Here is a 22,969-nt window from a genome sequence, read left to right as displayed (position 1 = left end):
TGTCTAAGAACTACTTTTAAGTTAAGAATTTTTTTTTAACTTTTTAAATTGGAAAAAAAATAACTTTAGAAGTGAAAATTTACTTTAAAAGTAAAAATTTCTTTTAGAAATAAAAGTTTTTATCGTATGAATTTTTTTTTCTCCCTTATCGTATGAATTTGAGAAATTACATTATCAAAAGAATTTATAATCTAAAAGTATTTTTAAAAGTATTTCTGAAGCATAAATTCATTTCCGTACGCGGAGGCACTACAACAAACAACCGATTTCGATCGAGAAGCACATCATCGCCATGAAGATCCACCACATACCTTGCTTGGACGACAACTACGCGTACCTGTAATCAACCCTCCCCCCCTCCCAATCGGATTTCCCTCACGGACGATTCTTTCCCTCCTAATTGCTCTTCGTCTTTCTTGTTTTCTGGTGGTTTCGCGGATTGAATCGACAGGATCATCGACGAGAGCACCCGAGAAGCGGCGGTCGTGGATCCCGCGGAGCCCGAGAAGGTCGTGAAAGCAGCTCGGGAACACGGCGTCGACTTGAAGCTCGTGCTCACCACTCACCATCACTGGTCGGTCGGTCGGTCGCGAGGTTTCGATTCTTCGGTTTTCGGATTTTGGATATTGCAGCGTAGACTGAAAACGAACTGAAATTCACTTCACTTGATGAGTTATCTTGCTTACGAAAGCATCAATTGCACTTCTTTTGTTTATGCTATTTTTTGCGGCCATAATTAGATTGGGTAGAAGGTTAATACACTGTCTATTTTACTTCGTCTCGTCCACAAGAAAGTCTTAGCTCAGTCCTTTTCGGTTTAGCACATCTCAGGAGAATCTCGCTTCTCAACGATTGTTCTTACTTGGACTGATATGGCAAAGATTAAGAATTCGCTGAGAGGATATTTTTGTGGACTCTGTGAAAACGATGTTTGCCTCGTTTTCGACTGTGACAGACTAGTTATGCGAAATGAAGGAGCAAGGTCCACTTCTTTAGCTGATTGCGTAAGTTAACGGGTCAACTTGCACATATTGATTCTGCTAGGGACCATGCTGGGGGAAATGAGAAGATAAAGCAGTTGATACCCGAGATCAAGGTGTATGGTGGATCGATCGACAATGTAAAGGCTTGCACTGATAAGGTGGAAAATGGTGATAAGCTGTCTCTTGGGAAGGATACCGACATACTATGTCTTCACACTGCTTGGTAATGCTTTTCAATTTCTTCGTGCCTAAATCATCACTCGCTATGCAAATGTATTGGCAGACTGATACCTCTGATAAATGGGGACATTGAAGTCTCTCTGCATTGTGAGAGAAAATGAGAGAATTTTTACCGCTCTCTGCATTTGAATAGCTTGTCTGGTATTCATTCCGTAAGCTCTGCATTTTGAAGTGTGTCTGACTGCTCCATCCACTAAGATGAGCTTTCGGTTCTCTTTTAATCTTGGAAGTTGAAGATTGTTGTGCTATTACATGTAGTAAGTTTTTATTTTAACTTGTGGGGTGTGATATATAGTCCGATGCATTTTGACTCATTGTCATGCACAGTAAAAGTAAGCCATTCCTTAGGATTTGGGTCTCTAATGATCTCATTATCATTCTTATCTCGGTGCCTTTTTCCCCTTAAAATAAGGAACATCTATATGTTGATGCTCATGGGAAGATTAGCTCGTTAGCTGGTCTTCCAACCATAATCTGACATATTATCCCATGTCAATTTCTTGTTGCGAATTAAATGACTTACCTATAAGAAAGGGAGATACAAACTTTGCGTTGGAGCTTGGTGCTATCGTCCCCATATCTTTAATTTCTCTTATGCTGTTGCCAGCCATACCAAAGGGCACATAAGTTACTATGTGACTGGGAAAGGGGACGAAGATCCTGCTGTTTTCACAGGCGACACACTGGTGAGTTGATGGTTTGTCTCATTACTGGCACCAGTGATAAATGATGCGGTCATTTTTTATCCACCAATTAGTCACGTAACTTGAAGAGCAAGATCTAGTATGTGTGAAATGCGTTTCTTGAAATTAGGAGTTAATTTTTAAAATTATTTGGACATGGTTGCTGCTTCAAGCAGAAACTTCATGTGTTAGACCCAAAAAAAAAAAAAAAAAGCAGAAACTTCGTGAGGGCTATATGCTTTGTTGACCTTATGTTTTAATGTGTCTACACTTTGGCATTATTGCGGCCCTCTGTTGTGGCTGGACCAAGGTCTGTTTATTAAAAGTTCGACAAGTTCTGTATTCATCTTTAATCAAATACGCTTATCTTCATATGCAGTTCGTTGCTGGGTGTGGAAAATTTTTCGAAGGCACAGCAGAGCAGATGTACCAATCGCTCTGTGTAACACTGGGGTCATTGCCAAAACCAACTCGAGTCTACTGCGGCCATGAGGTAAGATACAGATGTTGCTTACTCCTTCAGTTATTTCTGCTTTCAGCTTTATGGGAGTAGCCTGCATAGTTTCGCTGGATTAAATAAAGCTAAGTAGCCGTAGTTGCTCTACAGAGTATACCTAGGCTGATTATCTATTCAGATATTCTATGCACAAATTATAGATAGTGCTGACATGTGGTTTTTCTCCTTCCCTTGGCCAACTGTTGTGAGAGAGAATACGCACATTTTCCTTATGCTGTGTTATTCCTAACTATTTCCTTGTTAGATGGGTTAACTTGATTGCTAAAGAAAAACCTTAATTTTTTATTATTTTGGATGCAAGCAATATGGCTTTTATGTAGAGAAGAGAGATCGTATTGTATGAAGGAGTTTAACCGAATCTTCTTAGCAGTTTATTTGGACAAGCATGAGGCTTGAGTGAAAATAATATTGTAATTTAAACTTCGTTTGTTTTGCGGAAAATCAACAATTGGAAAATACATTCCTAACTTTAATCATTGTTGTCTCTTAAAAAAAATGAGTCGATGAAAAGTATCTTCATTATTAACAATAATTGACGCTTAAGTATCTTAGATGATAATAAAAACATTTTCCGTTACCTCTTTTCCTAAGAGATATATAAATGATTAAAATTAGCAAAATCTTTTCCAAATATTTGATTTTCCCGAAACAAACGGGGCTAAACAAATATTGCACTTTTGCATGGTCATTATCTATAGGATCAAGAGGTAAGGACATTCTCAACAATCATACACACCTCCCAAGCTTTTTGAATTGTAGATGTTCTTCGGCGTGTTGCTGCGCACTCTGGATATTGCACTATGTGAGATAAAATATGAGATAGAGAAGTGACAACGGCGACTGGCTCCTTAGCAACAGAAATATTCTAGTTTATACAGATTTTTCTTACATTCAAATACTCAATGTCAGAAAGCAAGCGTCATTTTCCTTTTATTGTTATGTGGTGTTTCTCACATTATTTCCCTTGCTAAAATGGTGAACAACGTTCCCAAATTGTATTTTCTAGTACACAGTGAAGAACTTGCTGTTTGCTCTCACCATTGAACAAGAGAACCTGAAGATAAAGCAAAAGCTATCATGGGCTCAGCAACAACGGGAAAAAGGCCTCCCAACCGTTCCATCCACCATTGAGGAAGAAATGGAGACCAACCCTTTTATGCGGGTTGATTTACCGGAGCTGCAGGTGAAGTTAATTCTTTATGAGAACCTCCTTTGCTATCAACTTCATGAATGCACAAACCGGAACTTGCATTGGGTGTTTAATTCCTCTTTTCTTAGCTCCTTTCTACCCAACAGAGTGATGCTCTAATGCTTCTTGTCTTGTGCAAATTCTTCTGCGACTTTACAGGAGATTGTAGGCTGCAACTCACCCGTCAAATGTCTGAGGGAGATCAGGCAGCGCAAAGACAAGTGGAGGGGTTGAACAATGGTGTTCTCAACCGAGCATTTCCAATCAAAGATGCAACCAAATCAAATTTCCACACATGTACCTTGAATAAGAATGCGTGCATTGCTTGGACCAGCGTGATCATGTCAAATTTTCAGTCACTGTTTGTAAAAGCTATGGTTCTTTCAAAAGGCGGGATTGTTGTAGATAGAACATGCTGTGTATGAGATCCAATGAATGAATGGCCAAATCAGGACATGTCTGCTTCTGCTCCCGGAGATGTTTTCTGGCCCTCTTTCTGTTGCTTTCAGGGGAGAATGAGTCATATTCACTATGAATTGATCAGAGGAAGATCTCCAGCTCAAATTTGCTATACCCAACTGCATTTGAGATCAAAATATTTGACCCATTCTGAAACATGGTAGTGGAAATAGGAAAAATTAACCAATTTATCCTGAATCTATTGTTAGGGGTGTCAACAGTTTGGGTCTTGAGTTTCCTCGTCTTTTTTTTTTTTAACCCGACTGAAAGATATGTACTCGTGTTCAAAACAAATGTTTGATATTAGGCGATAAAAGCGAACAAGGGGAAATCGCTCCTCATTCTCCTCAAGCTTCTACTTGGTTTGTTGACCAAGCAGTCCGACGATTTCTTCTTGAAAAGTAAACGGAGAACGAGGAAGACGAAACCAACGAGGTGATTCCCATGGCAAAGCGAGAGCTCTTGCTTGCCCTCTCTCGCGCACCGGTTCTTTTAACTGCTGTTTTGGGTGCCGTCCCCCACTGCCGTTGGTCATTTTGGAACCAAGCGCATGCTTCATTTGGAAAAAATTGCTAAAAAAGTCATAAATTTATTGTGTGGGAGTCAATTCAATTCTAAAATTTAGTCCTAAATTTTTTTATGATTTGCCAATTTAATCTTAAACCTTTTAATTGTGTCAGTTTAGTCCAAAACCTTCTGAAGTTTTACCAATTTAATCTTAAATCTTTTCAAGTTTTTTCAATTTAGTCATAAACCTATATTAGCAAAAAGGATAACATTGACAAATGGCAAATTATCAAATGATTTAGGACTAAATTCACACAATTGAAAAGTTTAGGAATGAATTAGTAAATTGTCAAAAGGTTTATGATTACATTGGCATAATTGAAAGGTATAGAATTGAATTGACCGCTGTACAATTGATTTTGGACTTTTTAGAACATTTATCCCCACCCATTTGTCCTAATGCAGTGCGTCTCTGTTCGGTTCTCCTGCGAGCCATGGGGACAATGACTGAGGGCCATCGATCATTTAGAGGCGGATCACGAGGCAGACGAAGCTTTGGTACGCGGTGGACAATGAGGTCGGGTTGGTCTAAGTGAGCAACTTCTCACGGTCGACGCCGATAAAAGAAGACAAAACAAATAATTAATAAAAGAGGAAACCCAAAACCCATCTCAAATCGTCAAACTACCCAAATCCTACACTTATTACCTCAATCGAGAAAATCCGGAATTTTCGATTCAGTTCGTATATTTTTGACACCTTGAATATCAATTCAGTTTTTTTAATTTTGCAAATTTTGGTCCTAAATGTTCGTTCAAAATTTCAATATAGTCATTTCAAATAATTTTCGTCGAAAATTGATGACAAGGCGGTCCAATCATCGCCGACTGTCTTATGTGTCAACGATTTTCAGCAAAAATTGTCCGGAAGGACTACATTGAAATTTCGTGCAAAAACTTAGGACTAAATTAATAAAAATAAAAAGTTTACGATGGAATTGTCATCGTACAATATATTTGGAATTACTTGGGCAATTTCTCCGGCAAAAACATGTCTATGCTTGTAAGGACAAAAGAAAATATGGAGCCAGTACACCGCACTAGAGGTCCTTTGTTCTTTTGTCGGAGAGAGAAACAACTTACTAGGGTTGAACACGTGATTGAACGAGGGTTCTAGGGTTTCATTGCAAAGACGAAGAACAACTTACTAGTCCCCAACAAGTGTCAACGGAGCAAACATACGGAAAGAGCACATTCAGCTGACCACTAGGGTTTCTCCTAAAACTCATCCCAAACCAACCTCGCCGTTGAAACGTGGTTAACATTTATAATATATGGAAAAAAAAAAAAAAAACAGGCTCATAACCCATTGCATGGAAGTTGATTCAATCCCGTCCCAAACCTTCGACGGCTTGCCAATTTAGTTAGTAGCTTTTTAATTGTGCCAGTTAAGTCCTAAACATTTTAATAATTCGCCTATTTAGTCATAAACCTTTTGACGATTTGCTAGTGTAGTCTTAGGGTCTGTATGGTAACGTTTATATTCTTGAGAACACATTTGGAATAGAAATATTTTTTTGTGTTTACGCTCATGGCTACGATTTTCAGAAATAGAAACGCGTTTGGCAAGTAAAAAAAAAAACATTTTTTTCACCAAAAGGAAGGATTTACAATCGGCGGTGGCCGGCGACCGCTTCAACTCCTCGCCGACGATGGTGAGCGGTGGTGGCTTGCACAAGCTCACACTCAAATTGTTTCCAAAAAGTGGTCCAAAACCCAGAAACAAGTTTTTGTTATTTCTCATTTTTGCTCCAAAAGTGTTTCCGGAACAATTTTGGAATAATTTTTTACCATACACATTTCTGTTCTTAAAGTATTCTGGGAACACTTTAGGAACAAAAACACTTTTTCTGGAGTGTTACCATACATATCCTTACCGGCCAAATATTCAAAAGGTTTAAAACTAAATTGACACAAAAAATGTTTATAGCTAAATTGACGAATCGTGAAAAATGTTTCAGGATTAAATTGGCATAATCGAAAGGTACGGGATTCAAATGGCTACCATATAATAAATTTACGACCTTTTCGACAATTATCCCATAGGATTCAACTTGGTAACATCGGATGTCAAATTTGATGAAACGATGTAGGAGTCCTAAATCATGTCCTGGCGTGGTCTCAATGACAAACCAAAAAGCAAGTCGTTTGGTCATGCCAAAACATAAAAATGGTGATCCTGCGTCATTGGCAATGTTATAGTTAAACAACTTAGGATATTGATTCCGCTAGACAGAACAAAAACCTGAAGGGTGGTGGCTCTTCTTAGAATTCCGGAAATACATGAGATTCTTAAGAGTTCGAAAACATAAAGAAAATCGATGAGTTTTAATTTCTATCATTTGCGAGGTGACGGATTATTCTCCACATTAAAAAAATCACATTTCTATAAACTTAATGGATATGTATTTTTTGGGCGAAAAGTGAATTTGAGCAGTCCAGAGATATAGGAAACTTATGGAGATAACAAAAACACAACATAATTTTCTGTAGATGTTCTTTTAGCTTCATCACTTTTGAAGGATGAGTAACAGTGACGAAGAGGAGGGCATTACTGGGAAATGGATTATTAATACACAAGGAGGATCCTTACCACTCTCAATCATTATTTTGCTGGATTTCTGAATATTTAGACATCACGGTTGGTCATTAAGACTGAAATATTCTCCTTCCAAGGTAAGATTTTGGGTACCCTTTTGTTTGTATCATGAAATTAAAATTGCTGACCTAATATTCTCGTCAAGCCTCGTTGGTATGTCCGAGTCAGAATCTCCAGTTGAATGTCTTCTTTTTCGGTAAGGAGGGTCGAAAGTCTTGTTAACAAGTAGGCGCACCAGCTCTTGTGCTTTGTATAAATGAATTCGAAGATGTTACAGGTGCCATCTTCAAACCTTATGGTAAGTACCAAATGGAATACTAAAGTATACCTTGGAATTACTTTGTTGTGTGTAGGAACAAACGTTCGTAAGATGAATACAAGGAAGTACATTGATTGTCAAATTTACGTTGTGTTAGTGTGAAAAAAGTCAATGAAGATCAAACTGTGTAGAAAAGTGCGAATATACTGTTGATTTTTTTTCCTTTCTTTTATTATTTTTGGCTAAAATTGTCAATTAGCATATCAATTTTCGTTGTTGTATTAAGAGATGATTTGAATCCAACACAAACTTGTTGAAAGAACTCCGAAATTAAATCTGACCCAATACGACATAATTCGACATACACGAAGTAATGAATTTTGCTCATTTTTAATTAGAATACTTTGTGGAGATTTTTTCTGGAATGACACAAATATGCTAGACAAACTCGAATTTAATAGTATATTGGGACTTTTCCATATCATTCAAAGAGTAAGAGACTGAAAAATTAAGTAATGATAACGAAGTATTCCCCATTTGAGATGAAACTTGATCCTTGATTCTAATCAGTATTATTCTTATTAGGAATAAGAGACTGAAAAATTAAGTAATGATAAGTCCTTCTCCAACTTTTGGTTAAATCAACTGCCCTATTTATTCTTATCAATTTAATCAGCTCAAAATAAGTTCAAAACTCCACCTGTTTTTGTCTGGTAACTGCTGTAAATAAACAACAGTTGATAAATAAAAAAGGGCAAAGAAAGACCATTCGAGACTGTCATTGAGATTAGCCAAGGACATGTCTAACTCAAAAGAAGGAGGAGGAGGAGGAGGAGGAGGAGGAAAGTCTGGGGTCTAGCTGTTCCTTTTGCCCAAGATTTATGCGTGTTTTTAGCTGGAATTTCCGAGAAGAAAATCTGAAGACCCCATCAAGCAACCAACAGTTCAATTGCAAAATCACAGGATGTAATGAAAAAGACCAGAAACTCTGGAATTCTGTCCAAAGATGTGGAGGATTTTCATACTGTTTTTTTTTTTTTTCAAATGCTCATCTCAAACTGAATCTTTCTTCTTCTTCTTTTTTTTCTTTCGGTGCTCGTGAATCATGATCACGATAATTCATCTAACTTTTTAGTTGGCAAGACTAATGATTCCCTGAACTGAACGCCCATTGTTTCTGCAAGACTTTCTTTCTCTTTTTCTAACAACTGCTATAATTTTATTTTGTCTGTGGAAAAAATTGAGTTTCTTTATGAGGGGATAAGTATTATTTTACGTCTGACTCGAGCTATCTTGTCCAAGAACTGTATGGCACAGCCTGGGTTATTCCGCATATTCAGGTTTGGTAGGAGAAAGCAAGAAAAGACTCTTTTGCCAGCATGACCAGTTCTAGGGTTACAGTGATGACCAGAGAGAGAGAGAGAGGTTTGATTCCTTTCTTTCTAGTCACAGGGCGCACACAACCTCTACCATTTCTCTTATAAGTCATGGTCTAGCATCATTCATTTTGATTCTTGGCTAAAGACAGACCTGTCTTTTTGCTTTTTGAAGCAAAAATGGAGTAGCGATGGCTTCATCATACTGTGACAGTCCCTTCAAACATTTCATTTCCTGTGTCTGCATTATCATATTCGACACTCAAGACGCTTCTGGGCGTGTCTGCAAAAGAAAAGCCTCTCTCTCTCTATCTCTTTCATAGTCATCTTAATCTCCAGTGTGTTGGATTTTCTGAGATCTTGTGTCACTTTCCTGTCTCTGACTCTCATGAGGACTAGGACCCATCATCATCTCTCTCTCCCTCTCTCATGAAGACTGTGACCCATCATCTTCCTTATTTTCTGCAAGTTCCTCTTTTATAGTCTCCCTCCTGTTGCCCTTCTTTTTCATACTCACTACCTCTCTATCTCTATGTCACAACTCACAATAGGCACACACACCGCTCCCACCACGACCACCCATACACCCCCCCCGATCTGCTTCTCTCATTATGCTTTCAGTAGTGTTCTTAGCTAGCTCTTGTGGTGATAGGATGCCGGCACATGCTATTCCAATATATGTGTTTGTGTGTGCGTATATAGGTCTGCAAAGGATGATCACACCAACCACTGGGATGAAGATTTTTATTAGGGTTTAATCAACAGCTGGAAACCAGCCACACACACGGACTGTGAACTTTACGAAGCATCAGTGGAGTTGACCCGTTCTGCTTTGAGCTGTGCTCTGTCAATTATTTTAATCTGATTTTTCTTCCCCTTTGGCCCTGAAATTCCTTTTTTTGTAGGATAATAGCTTCTTATTGCTAGTTATAGCTCTAGGTCTTCACTGCTTTGCACCTCACCTAGTCCACAATGTAAAGTTATTGATTAGGGCATTAGTCTCTGCAGATAAGTTTCTTTCTTCAAATTTATATTTTCAGCTCACTCCTTGCTTTTGCCTGGAGGGGAATAGAATGTGCTTAGTCATAAAGTTTGTACCCTCCGTCCAACCCTGCCCAAAGAAGCAAGTTCTTCATTGAGGCTCCCTTTTGGTGTTTCTCATATGTTGTGTGTATTTACGTCTGTTCAACCACAATCTGAGCTTGTGACTGGCGGTGGTTTTCGGCTTGCAAAGAGGTTTGTCGATTACCCATTTGTCTCTTGCTCATGATGCGATGATCTCTCCTTTTATCATTTTAGGGCTCACTCTTGTACTTGTTCTTTGCATCTACTCTTCTTGAGCCTGTAACCATATTGTAGCTAGGGTTTTCTTTGGTTAAAAGAGTTGGTACCAGAAGAGTTGGATGTAAGAGCACTGAAGATCATTAGGTTCACTTTTAATACCCTCTCGACTGTTATGTAGCTTCGTAGCAGTCGAGTTCAAATTGCTTAGCATCTGATGATTGATACTTGTAGGATAAGGTGAGATTAACGATGGTTCTTGATGTCACCGTTTTGCTAAAGTTCATTCCATTTTAATGTTGTCATTTATTTCCTCTGTTTGCTTGCACAACCGATTTTGGAAGCATGGTCTTCGAAGATTATGCTTATTATGGATGGGATCAACCAAAATAATACCCACAATTGTCTCTAATTCTCTTTTGCTTTAAGCATTATATGTGTTCCATAAAGATTCTGTTCATTTGGTTGTCACCATTGATGTCAAGTGGAGAAACTTTGAATCTTTCAATTCTGGCTGGTCGCGTGCACAATGCAGAAAGGAGCCTTTGAGAGAAAATTCTTCTGGTAAGCTTCAGTTGATTAACTCCCATTTGTATGAATCAGGAGAACTAGCTAGTAGAATTTGGTTGCAAATATATGTTCGTGAGATTGCTTTCATTTCACGTGCTGCAAAGTGACACTCTCGTTCCGCATTGTTTCCTGAAGAATTTGATCCTTTCTGAGTTCTATGCAATTTTGCATTGGAGAAATTGCGGGAGAGAGAGCTTCCTTCAGTCCACTCACGGAGGGATTGGGTTTGAATTGGCTGCCGACTCATTCATTTGATCAATCAGTAGAAATCACGCCGATCTACTGTTGACCGTGTGAATGATGCGGGAGATAATTTCGCTCTCCTCTTTGCCTTGCTTGGACTGAAGGGAGCTCCTTCACCCCTTTTTCTCGGCTCTCTTTCATCCTTTCCGATACACTTCATTGTCTCTTGGATGATTTCTATTCGATTGTTTTCAATCTGATATGCGAGCCTTAGCATATGCTAGTAACATTGAGTGTGCATCACGGTTTTGAAATGCATATGTTTAATGACCAAATAGTATCAGCTCTGCAACTTAGGGTGTTTGAGAGTTGCCTTGGCTCATAAACTACCGCCTTCCTCGTACAATCATCTTATGAGCAAGCTCTTTACTCCACTCGAGTCAAGCACAGAACTATATTCATTGAATAAGTGACGATCTGATGGTTCTGGAAGGGAAGGAAGTCTCTGAAATGTTGAAGAGGAATTCCTTACCTTGGGACTAAATTGGTCATTGGGCAGGGAGTATCCCCATTGATAGGTCCGAGATCAGGTTTGCATTTTTACCCAATATGGAAAGCAGAAAGTGGCATCTGTTGATAAATGGTTATACAACGGCGGTCCTTATGAGCTAATTGTTCTATGCTTCTTACTCGGTGTAGCTTGTTACATGGGTCGCGAGCAGGAAGAGTGAAAAGATGGCGGTCTGCTGTATCAACTACTGCTTCTCCTTTTCCGCCATAAGAACGCCTTTCAAATTTGGGCGGTGTGTAAGCCCTTCATCTGCAAAGAGGGAGTCTTCTTCCTGCAGCTGCGATAAGAGTGCTTGTTAAGACCACCATACTTAGCATCTGTTGCAGAGAAATGTGGCTGATTTCTTTGCAAATGCTTATTAAAGTACGTGTGACAATAACACACGACGATGACAATCTTGAATTCTTCTAATAACATATCAAAGTTAGACTGGTACGAATCACCCTTAATGTCCTCCTTTACTTTGAAGGAAATTTTTGATCGGATGTGCTGCGACATAAGCGTAGCTTTTGGATACACGGAGTCTGTAATTCGAAGGAAAGGGTTTCTCGTGAAAGACCCAATAGGAAATTCCTTTGGTTTTTTACCTTTGCCTTGAATCTCCATAACACCTGCATTGATTGCTCATTTTCCCATGCAACTCGCCAACTCTCCTCCAATACTCAGAAGAAAAACCAGCTTTTTATTTCTCTAGTGGGCCTATGATGTGTTGGAACTTGGAGCTAACTGGGGTAGGGATTTCATAGTTTGAAGCAAACGATAACTTCTTGGAAATTAAAGTAAATTAATCCCCCTCTAAAAAAAAAAAAAAAGTTGAAGAATTTATTGCTAATGCGTCAAGCACCATGCGGCCTCTCCTTCCACCTCGAAAGAGATGATGAATCTACAGGCGCATTAAAGCTTTTTTTTATTAGGGTTTCTGATGTGGAACTGGGTTTCTTTAATACTAGTTGCAGTCGCAAGTACGAGTCTTGTTTGTGCTTTTTCGTTTCGAAAATCCTCAGTTCGTTGAGTTCATCGATACAATGAAGTACAAATGTGTTTAATTTCTGCATTTCTTTAATAGATTCCCCATGAGGGACTGTGCCATGTGGTCTTTGGCGTTATCTTCTGCCAATGGTGTAGGGTTCTTGTTTCATTCTTGTAAATATTTGATGGCTCTTTTTAGCTTTCTCAACTCGAAATCGTTTATAATAAGTGGCGGTTGAATATAGAGATCTGTTCGAAAATAAACAATCTGAACTCCTCGTTCTCAGTTCTAGTTGAGGTAATATATTGTTGTTGCTTCACCTCACTTTTTGTTTTGTTTTTTCTTTTTATAGCTTTTTCCCTCCTGCAATTTGTTGAAGATTCTTTGTCATACTTATATGGCGTACAGGTGGTGTTGCGCAGATGGGTATTCTGCATTTCGGTGTTGCACTTGCAGCTGTGGGTTGTGCAGAGATTAGATAGCAGCTTTTGCTCTTGCCATTCTCATATCTCTCTCTCTCTCTCTCTCTCTCTCTCTCTCTCTCTCTCTCTCCTAGGGTTCTCTCTGTCTCTGTCTCTAGTTTTGCCCTAGCAGAAGAGAAGAAAGGTGAGAGGTGTTTCTTGAGATGGCAGAAAAATTATGTTAAAAGAACCACAAAAAGATGAAGGAAATAACTGCCGAATGGAAGAGAAAGAAAACTTTTAAGCCGATGTGGTGGCTAACTTGATATGCATTTCTGCCTTGTGAGCTGTGAGGCTAATGAAAATTATAGTCCTTAATGGGTGGGTTTTTAGCATGTCCTTAGAACATGGAAGTAATCATCTTTAGTTCGATCGGCCTGTAGGCGTGAAACCTGAAATTGATTCGATTGTGTAAGTGAAGTTACAATACACAGATTTAATTTCTTGCATCATCGAATGCGAATATCTAAGTTATCCGTTTGGGTTGTCTCGCATTTTAATTGATTTTGAGGCTGGCGGCGATTGTTCGGATCCATGGTTGTTTATCCAAATGTAAGCTTTTTCATTGTCAAATGAAAAAGACTAATGATTTGTAAGAACATATCATTGCTCATCTCTTAAAATAGGAGACGGTAAAGTTGTCACTTATATTATTTACTGTCGAGTCTCAAATGACAACAAAGAGATCCATGGTTACCCCGTCTAAGCATTCTTACAGTCTATACGACCTAGAGTCCAGACTGATGGATTCTTGATTCTTAAAAGGATCATAAGAACCATTTATACCCAAAGGACTCCATCTTTTTCTTGACCTATGTGGTCAAAATTGACGTTTCAATGCATCTTCAACATGGTATTTCAATAATCAATTCTTTTTTCGACTTCTATTTTGTGGTTGGTGTCGTTCATCTGGGGCTAACCCACTCTAACCACAAGAACAAACCTAGTATTGATCACACAATTTGTTCAACTATGATCATAACTACTCTTAACCACAAGAACTAACCTAGTATTGCTTCAATGTTGGACTTAAGCCGCTTCTGTATCATGCATTTTCCGACACATAGACCCCAATTAGGAGAAAGTTACATCTTCTCTGCGATGGAATGTCGTACAGTATCAGTGCATGCAAACTACTTTAGGTCGTGGTATCATCTGCTAAAGGCCGGAGGATTGGACTTACCAGTTCATGAGGCTTTTAGGGTGTTTCAAGAGCTTTTAGATAGTCGGATCTCCGTGCACGTGTGCTTGTGCTATAAATGAAGTGTCTGCCATGGGGAGTTTAGTTGTCGAATTAAGAGTGATGGAATGGTATGGATTTTAACCTAATTAGGTTAAAAAGAAGAAGAAATGGGCGGTTCTTTCACTCTATAACATACGGTGATATGCAATTTCAAGGTTTTCAGGGAGTCCATGCTTGGAATTGAATGAATGTTTGTGTTTGTCGAACTTGTACATATGTTGGAATCTGAATAATATTAAGTAAGATTGTTAGTGACATTGGGTTGAGTATAAATGGATTTTAAGTATGTAAAAAAACAAAAATTACTTTATGCCGCAACTTGCATATTTCCTTGATTGTTGAAATTCAGAGTCGGTCGGACATAGAAAATCAAATGAATACTTATTACACCAACAAATATATATATATATATATATATATATATATATATATATATATATATATATTTGAGAGAATCGCTGGCTAAATCTATATAGTTTTTTCAAATTTATCCAATTCCTTTCTATTTAGATTACAGTTTTGGTGCCGAAATGTACTTCAACTACATATGTTATCGGGAATCTGTCTACTAGAAAATGTAAACGAGAATGTTTTTTGTTCTAAAATATGAGACTTCGGTGATAGATTTCTCTCTATTTATCTGATTTAAAATCCGAGCGCATGGAAATGACTATGCATAGAAATTCAACTTATGAGTTTCTTTGTTTCTTTTTTTTTTGCGCGGGGCATTCGATTCAAGAAAAATAGGGCATATATGGCTGGTTTGAATAACATTTTACACGGCCGACCTTATCCATCAGTAATTTGAGGATTACGACTATCCGTTCTCTCAAATCAATAGTAGATAAGACTGCTCGTGCATTTTCTTTTTCACATTGTCGACACATACTATAATTGCTCATCAAATCAATAGTCAAAACCTTCAAAGTAGTGCAATGCCACCCTTCCATGCATTAATTTATTTTTATTGTTATTTTCGATTAGGCGTGCGCTGGTGGCACATTAGGCCTAAAGAACAACAATTAACATTAATTACCAATCTTTATTATTTCGGACGAGAGGGGCTAATTTGGCTGCGGCACCGTACTATGGATACTTTTAGTTTTATGTTTTGATTGGACACCATACTACTGGTGCTTTGTTACAATCTTGAATGAAGTGTAGACGAACACTTTAAAGTTGATGGATTTGTATTCGTGCTCAAGTTGGGTCCCCCAAGAATGCCTCGTGCATTTGTCCGTCCAAGAGGTTATTCTTCTTTTGTGTGTTTCTTGAATATGATTTAAATTAGAGGAGGTTTAGGGCATGTATGGTAGTCATTCTGTTTATGGAATTAATTTCTGACCAGAAATATTTCTTTTTCTAGCTTCTAAACGAATCAATCGATTGATTGATGGTGGCCAGTGATCGACGAGAGGGATGTGAGAGAGAGAGAGGGGGGGGGGAAGGAGGGATGAGAAGAACTCTTATTTCTCATTTATGTTCTAAAAACAGAAAAAGCTGAAAATTTTAACTTCTCATTTATGTTTCAAACCTATATCTGGAGCAAAATTTTGTTCCATAAATAGAAAGATGAAATCATTTTACCAAATAGATTTCTAATCCAAGCATGTTCTAGAAACAATTTTGGAATAGAAATAGAAAAACAAAATAGTTATCATTCGTGCCCTTCATGTATATGTACTCCGAGTTATTCTTTTGAGGGTTTCTCCTCTCAATCGATTTTGCCACATCGTGAAAATTTGGGGAAAAGTGTCCGAAATGTCTTAAATCTATTGTAGTGGTGTCAATTTAGTCATAAACCTTTTAATTGTATCGGTTTAAGATGCGGTTGCACCAATTGAAAAAGATTTAGGAGTCAATTGCATCGTATATTATTGTCAAGAACTCTGGTGCAATTTTTTTTATATCATAATCTTTAGTTAATATATGTGGTATGTATATTCTTCGAGGAGGTAATTAGAATAAATATATTAACCCTACCTTTTTTCTTTTCAAAAGTGAGTATATCAGAGCTTTGCATAAGATGATGAAAGCATGTCTTGTATCATGGTCTGGTAGATTGTTTAATTTTGAGGTAAATCGAGTGAATTTTGATTCGTGTTGCATTGCCCAACCCTAGACAAATACCAAGTCACAATTCACTGAAATGATAAGAAGTAGCACATTGTGTGGTTTGCAATATATAGATATATAGTGCTAGTGGAAATCAATTTAAATATGAGTAGAAAGCTTTTATCTACGCCGGAGCTCCTAAGTTTTCGGGCGTTAAATAAATAATTTTCCTTACAAGAAATCCGATAAAACATGCATCAAGTCATTGATGTATCATAAACTCATCTTACATTATACGGCTTTCGATAAATCGATCGTGATCTCACGAAACCGAAACTTCCGGAGCTCGTTTCAAGACCACTTGGTGCAGATTTTCTAATTTTTTTTTTTTTGGGTATCTCTCTCGACTTTAATAACTCAACATAGAATTCACATTTCAAGAAAAAAAAAAATGGCTTATCGTGAAGTACATGCGAAGCTTGACCTTGAACCGTATCACCACAGGACCTCACAAATAGCTTCCCAAAATGTACCGTCTTTTTTGGGCCGTGAAAGAGTATTGGGCCCGAAAGACTACGGCCCAAAAGAATAATAGGGGGAAAAAAGTTAAGAAAATATTTACTAAAAGGAAATATCGAGGAAAATCTTCACAAAATATATCTACGAAAAAACCTGAGGACAACCTGAAAAAGAAAAGCAATGATAGAATTGCCTGGACAACTATGAACTAACTCAAAACAATTGAAAAATAAGAAAATATCGTTGTTGTCTTTTACTTCATCGTCTCTGTCTCGCGATTCTGCCCGACCTGTTCTCTGCAAATCTCCGATCGGCAACGAGACAGATCACGATCCGGAAAGGGTAAACTCGATCTCCCCGGCGGCCAAATTTTTTTTTTTTTTTTTGCAATTGCTGTTTCTGAATTCGTGGGGCTTGTCTTGTTGTTTGTTCCTTCTTCTTCTTCCTCGTTGGCAAATTCGTCTTCAACGACGCATCTTCCGTACGTTGTTCTGTGTCCGCCAAAGATTCGATCCCCGTAAGCTGATTCATCGCGAATTATGTGCATTTTCCAGTTCGTGTACTATCTGGAGAGCTGAGCTCTGTTTTGTTGTTGTTGTTGCTGTTGTTGTTGATGATGTGATTGGAGTTGGTGTGTTTCGGAGTTTGGTTTGGAAATGGTCCGGAGTGTATCCCGTCGTTTGGAGTTCAAATTCGATCGATAAGAGCTGGTGTTTCGGGTCTATGGATTAACTTGCAGTGATGATGGCGTGGCTCTCGCTTTCTTATCTGCTTTCCTTCTTAACCCTCAACCAGAACTGACTCCCAAGAGCTTAGGTAGAGAGAGCGTGAAAATTTTTGTCACTGCTAAAGTTTTTCTTGTGTGACTGACGAATGAATTTTCACACGGTAACTCACCAAGCTTCCGCAACTGCTCTCGCTTTCAGTGGCATCACTCTTGTAAATTTTGGCTCGACTTTGAGGTCTCACCTTTGAAGTCTACCAGGAATCCTAATCTAGCATCTTTCCTGATGCGTTGGGAACTTTGTCGGCCTTTATCATCACAAAAGTCTCACTTATGAAGTCTACTGGTGATTTTGCTCTTGCCTGTGTGTAGCCTTTTCTTTGGTTGGCTGCATTGTATTGACACTGGCCTGGCATATGGTTCTCCAATTGGAAATCTATTGATGATCGAAACCTGCCTCCTTGCTAATCTTTTCTCAGGTGCCCCACTATCTGGGATCTAGATGAGAAGCACGGTTTTGGCTATGAGACTGATTGATTTGACACTTACAAGAATTTATTCCTAAAGCTAGCTATCAGGTGATAGAGCAATAGAGTTTCATCCATGACCAATGTGCCGCGTAATAGCGATTCTCTTTTGATATATAGTCTTCTTGTCCAATGCCAAATACTATTTTGCTTAGTTTATTTGAGAGATGCAGCCCTGACAGTGCTCTTGGTTTTTTCCATCCTCTGTTTCTTTCATGCTTTCTGCTTGATAATCATAATGCAGCAGTTTCAAAATGTTAGTAGATGAAGGTGTTGGGGTCTTAGAAATGCTTGCACTTATTTGTACTGTCACTTCACGTAAGTTCCATGGAGGTACCACACGTTTTTCTTAAGTTGCATCGACCTTTAAATGTTTGACTCTGTGTGCAGCATATTCCTATGTTTGATAATGGACAGTATCCTTAGTTATTTGCAAGGATGCTTGAGATAGTACAACTTATTGATATGATATTTTTTGATGGCAGAACCTTATCTGTGGTAGTCTTACTTCCCATATCCTTGCTAAATATACTATTGATGACTGTTCCCTCCTCCCCCATGAGCTCTACCACTTCAACGCCACATGGAATGTTGCCACCGGCAAGGCTTGGTAGTTATGATTCTCCTATTTCTGGGGCTTCCGGGTCATTTGCACAGCCTGAACAAGAATTTAATGACAGTGATGAAACGGAGCTACTATCTGTGTCTTGGAATCAGGACTATGGTTGCTTTGCTGCAGGCACGAACCGAGGCTTCCGTATCTATAATTGTGAGCCCTTTAAGGAGACTTTTAGGCGAGATTTGAAAAGCGGGGGATTTAAAATTGTTGAGATGCTCTTCCGTTGCAACATTCTAGCTCTCGTTGGTGGTGCTGCTAATTCCCAGTACCCGCCAAATAAAGTTCTAATCTGGGATGACCATCAAAGCCGGTGCATTGGTGAATTTGCATTTAGGTCAGAAGTACGTGGTGTGAAACTAAGACGGGATCGAATTGTTGTTGTCCTTGAGCACAAGATATATGTACACAATTTTATGGACTTGAAGCTGCTCCATCAAATTGAAACTGTGGCAAATCCTAGGGGACTCTGTTGCCTCTCTCAGAATGTGAATGCAATTGTTTTAGCTTGCCCTGGTCTTCGTCGAGGACAGATTCGGATCGAGCATTTTGGACTTCGTATGACGAAATTCATCACTGCACATGATTCTCAGGTGGCATGCTTTACCTTGACAATGGATGGGCTGCTTCTTGCAACAGCAAGTGCTAAGGGTACTTTGATAAGAATATTTAACACGATGGATGGAACTCGGTTGCAAGAGGTAATGGGCCATGTAAAAATTCACCTGCTAAGTTTATTCTCCTTCTTAAATTATTGCATTAAGATAGGCTGGTGGAGAAATCATTTTGTTTGCTAGGTAAATGAAGGAATCAAATGAAAAAGGCAAAGGCAGTTTTTTGACAACGTTACCACCTAGGTTATAAGGAGCCAAATTTTTGTTTTGGAGTCGATTACCATGTGAATGGAAAATGTATTACAGTGAATGATCATCTATTGGGTCTTGTTAGGTTTGGATTCACATTCAAACTAAGTGTTCTCTTATTCATTTCTCATGCTATTCAATAGGTACGTAGAGGAGTGGACAGAGCTGAAATTTACAGCATTGCCCTCTCGCCTAATGTTCAGTGGTTGGCTGTGTCTAGTGATAAAGGTACTGTCCATCTATTTAGTCTCAGAGTCAGAGTAGCAGGCGAGGACTCTCCTGCACATTCAGAAGTTTCTCAAAGTCCAGCACTAGCGTACCAGAATTCTTCAACTTCGCTTGATGCCCTCATTTCTACAAGCACCGGTGCCAATCCAGGTTCATCATTGTCTTTTATGAGAGGTACAGTTCGAAATATCTTCGAGTAGGAATAGTAGTAATGGAGCCAATATGCCTGATGGCCTCTTTTGATGTCCGATTGAATTTCTAGCCTAATTTGTAGGGAAACAATAGGATAACTTTACATGATCTGGTTTGATTTTTGAGAAAATAACTTAATGAGAGTATGGATGTTGCCAAATGCATTATGTCTGGAATAATCCAATGGGTTGGACATTTTTATCTGTAGCTTCTTGGAACTTAGATGAAACACGCATTTTGGACTTTTAAGAAATGCATCTGTTCGTTTCAGTCTCCTCATCAAAGCATCGGAATTTGATATGCTGGATAAATATCTATCTTGACTCTTGAGACAGAATTATCTACACTTTTTAGGAACTTTCTCTCTGATGTCTTTGTGATTCTGCCCTCTTTTCCAGGGGTTTTACCAAAATATTTTAGCTCAGAATGGTCATTTGCCCAGTTCCACTTACCTGAAGAGACTCAATTTGTTGCTGCTTTTGGATCCCAAAATACTGTAATAGTAGTTGGCATGGATGGGAGGTAAAGGTTTTCCTGGTGTTGTTATAGTTAGTTTTGTAGTTTTTCTTTTCCCTCTTTCAGGCCGCTTCTCCAAAGCTGACCTCTGGATCTTCTGTTTCATTCCTAAGCAATGAAACGGCTATATTATCTGAAACGATGCTGCCCCTCTAGCTATTTCTGTGATATAACATTTTTATTTGGCTTTTCTTTTTCTTTTTTTCCGCAAAATGCTAGCTGTCTTCTAACCGTCCTCATGTGTTTTTTTCCCTGTTGGTTTGGAAGAGAACCATATGATGGTGGTCTTTTCTCTTATCATCTTCTGATCAACTTTTTCTGATACTTGATTAAAGGAAGCAGTTGGTGTAGCCTATCACTTTTTCATTTTCTCAATTAAGAACTGGATATGAGCACTTGGGAGCTGGGATTTGGATGCGGGAATAGCTATGATATGAGTTTCCCTAGTTCAACGTCAATATAGAACTTGTGAGGGTTGAGGGAAAGCATTTTAAAGCAAGTCGTAGCACTGAATGGAAGTCCAAGGGTTTATCCAGACATGGCCTACTTTATAGATTTTCCAGATGAAACTGTGGAACTTTATTTGCACAACTGGGGAAGATGACTACACTGTCAGTGGATAATTACCACGAGTCACTGCTAAACCCATGGGAAATAGCAAGCTATTGCATGTGTTACCTCAAAGAAATAGTTGACGAGGGAAAAAATGGTGAAGGTTAAGAAATGCCTAATGGAAATAGCGGGCCGCTTCACTTCCTAGCAATCATCCCACTTACTCCTGAAAGTGATTTTAATACTTTGGTTCCATAACCTCTTTTCTTCTCACTGTTCACCCTTTTCCCGTCCTTCGAAAGGTGAAGACTCGATATGTGGTGATGTAACATTTGGATTTTAAAACATCCAGTTCCTTCACATTGTCAGGAAAACTTGTTCCTGATTTTTAAAAAGCATACTTGTTGTGCTTTTCGATTACAGTGGTGATGTTTTTCTTTTCCTTGACAACATAAGAGATTTGACTCTGATTGATCATTTTGAGAGATTTTACCCCTCTCTCTCTCTCTCTCTCTCTCTCTCTCTCTAACACATGTTTTTTCTCCATGTATTTTCAGTTTCTACAGGTGCAGTTTTGATCCAGTTAATGGAGGACAAATGGTGCAGCGGGAGTATAATCGTTTTCTTTCAAGTGATAGTAAGCCTAGATAGGTTTGTCAACAACATTTGAACACGCTCTCTCTATTTTTGAATTTTATGTCTACAATGTATAAAGTGTACATATATATATGCAAGCTGCCTTAATGATTGCCCTACTTATTTTGTATAAACATATTAAATGCATCTACTTGTGATCGCGGTGCATTAGTATTTATTGGCCATTGGCATATGTACATGAAGTAAAATCAGTGGAAAGTGTAACTTTAAATGGAAGTTGTTGAACTTGTAAATGTGGTTACTCTTTGGCTTTTGAGCATCATGTTTTGCCTACCATGTTTTGCCTATCATGACAGATCAATCTTTAAAGACTTCGTATTAGAACACAAAATCATGCTAGGATAGTATTAATGGCTGGTTCCTACTAGAAAAGTGAAGATTCGTGGCCACTCTCTTGTGGATTATCGCAAAGAGTATCAATGGCTTCAAGCAGTGGTGGACCGGGGAGACCTGGTGGTGACCCAACTGACCTGTTTAGTGGTCGATGAAACTTATATTAGATAGAATTACTATCTCCATCCCAATGATAGTTCCGATAACTTCTTCCCAAAACCTAAAATACTACCACCTCATTAGGTCACCCTATTGTCCAAGTGCATTGTGTGCAAAATTACCCCACTGTCATGAATCTTGCTCACTTCCCTGTGAATTGGGCTGCTTCAATTCGGGACCTGAATACCTCTTGCTGCAATGAGTTTTCTTCGGGCTAATTTGAACTATGGTCATGAACTCATCATCGTAGATGACCATAGTGGAGGTTCAATTTTACAGATTCCATGATAGTCATAGCCGGAATTTGATGTTAACTCATTGGTTGAAGAAGCTGAAAGCATTTTATCCCCAGAGAGGAAGAGAAAAGGAATGAGGAAAGAACACCACACGATGAAAACAAGAAACTGTAGCAGTGACTGCTGCAACAATCTTACTATATGCCAAGAAAACAATGTCTGAAAACCAAACGTGGTAGCTAGGTAACTCCTACTTGCATGTAGACGCCAATGCTGCCCACGGGTGCTTAACATCTGTTTGATGATAAAAGAGGATCCAGGGAGGCGGTGAGACTAGGATCCTGCATCCTGACAGGAACATCAAACCCCACGTAAAACCCTTGCTATACATTATGGCTGGATGTGAAAAATGCTTCTCTTTGTGGAGGTGGATTGAGAAATATACATTATGCAGGGGGGGAAACAAAACGTGATAGAAACAACAAAGTTCACCAGTGACTGCTGCAACAAACTTACTTTGTACTAGGAAATTATAGTATGAAAACAGAACTTGGTATCTTAGTCACTCCTACTTAAATGGTAGACACCCAAACAGCCTGCAGGAGCTTAATAACTGGTTGATTAGAAAGAGGATCCAAGGAG

The 22,969-nt window shown here is 38.6% G+C and overlaps 2 protein-coding genes and 1 long non-coding RNA gene across 4 annotated transcripts; 2 read left to right on the top strand and 1 right to left on the bottom strand.

Moving 5' to 3' along the window:
* Nucleotides 1-221: 221 nt before the first annotated feature.
* LOC115748192 (hydroxyacylglutathione hydrolase cytoplasmic) lies at nt 222-4,082 on the top strand. Its single transcript, XM_030684642.2, has 7 exons — nt 222-339; nt 452-574; nt 1,045-1,206; nt 1,831-1,909; nt 2,286-2,399; nt 3,430-3,606; nt 3,772-4,082. The coding sequence occupies exons 1-7, from the start codon at nt 293-295 to the stop codon at nt 3,844-3,846; spliced, it is 777 nt and encodes a 258-aa protein (XP_030540502.1). The 5' UTR covers nt 222-292; the 3' UTR covers nt 3,847-4,082.
* LOC125316252 lies at nt 1,969-2,279 on the bottom strand. The gene is made up of 2 exons (XR_007199561.1): nt 2,128-2,279; nt 1,969-2,085 (listed from the first exon to the last, which is right to left on the bottom strand). It is a non-coding gene; the product is annotated as an uncharacterized LOC125316252 (long non-coding RNA).
* A 12,816-nt stretch (nt 4,083-16,898) lies between the features above and the next one.
* LOC115748210 (autophagy-related protein 18c) lies at nt 16,899-21,676 on the top strand. 2 transcript variants are annotated; one of them, XM_030684666.2, is made up of 5 exons: nt 16,899-17,066; nt 18,461-19,292; nt 19,598-19,856; nt 20,273-20,396; nt 21,500-21,676. In XM_030684666.2, the coding sequence occupies exons 2-5, from the start codon at nt 18,513-18,515 to the stop codon at nt 21,591-21,593; spliced, it is 1,257 nt and encodes a 418-aa protein (XP_030540526.1). In that variant the 5' UTR covers nt 16,899-17,066; nt 18,461-18,512; the 3' UTR covers nt 21,594-21,676. The 2 variants fall into 2 exon arrangements, with proteins under 2 accessions (XP_030540526.1, XP_048140605.1); XM_048284648.1 differs by lacking the exon at nt 16,899-17,066 and adding an exon at nt 17,302-17,540.
* The last annotated feature ends 1,293 nt before the right edge of the window (nt 21,677-22,969 follow it).

Source organism: Rhodamnia argentea, chromosome 8 (assembly GCF_020921035.1).
Source record: "Rhodamnia argentea isolate NSW1041297 chromosome 8, ASM2092103v1, whole genome shotgun sequence".
Lineage (NCBI taxonomy): Eukaryota > Viridiplantae > Streptophyta > Magnoliopsida > Myrtales > Myrtaceae > Rhodamnia > Rhodamnia argentea.
The sequence above is the reverse complement of the archived record's forward strand: the minus strand, read 5'-3'. Positions and strand labels throughout refer to the sequence as shown.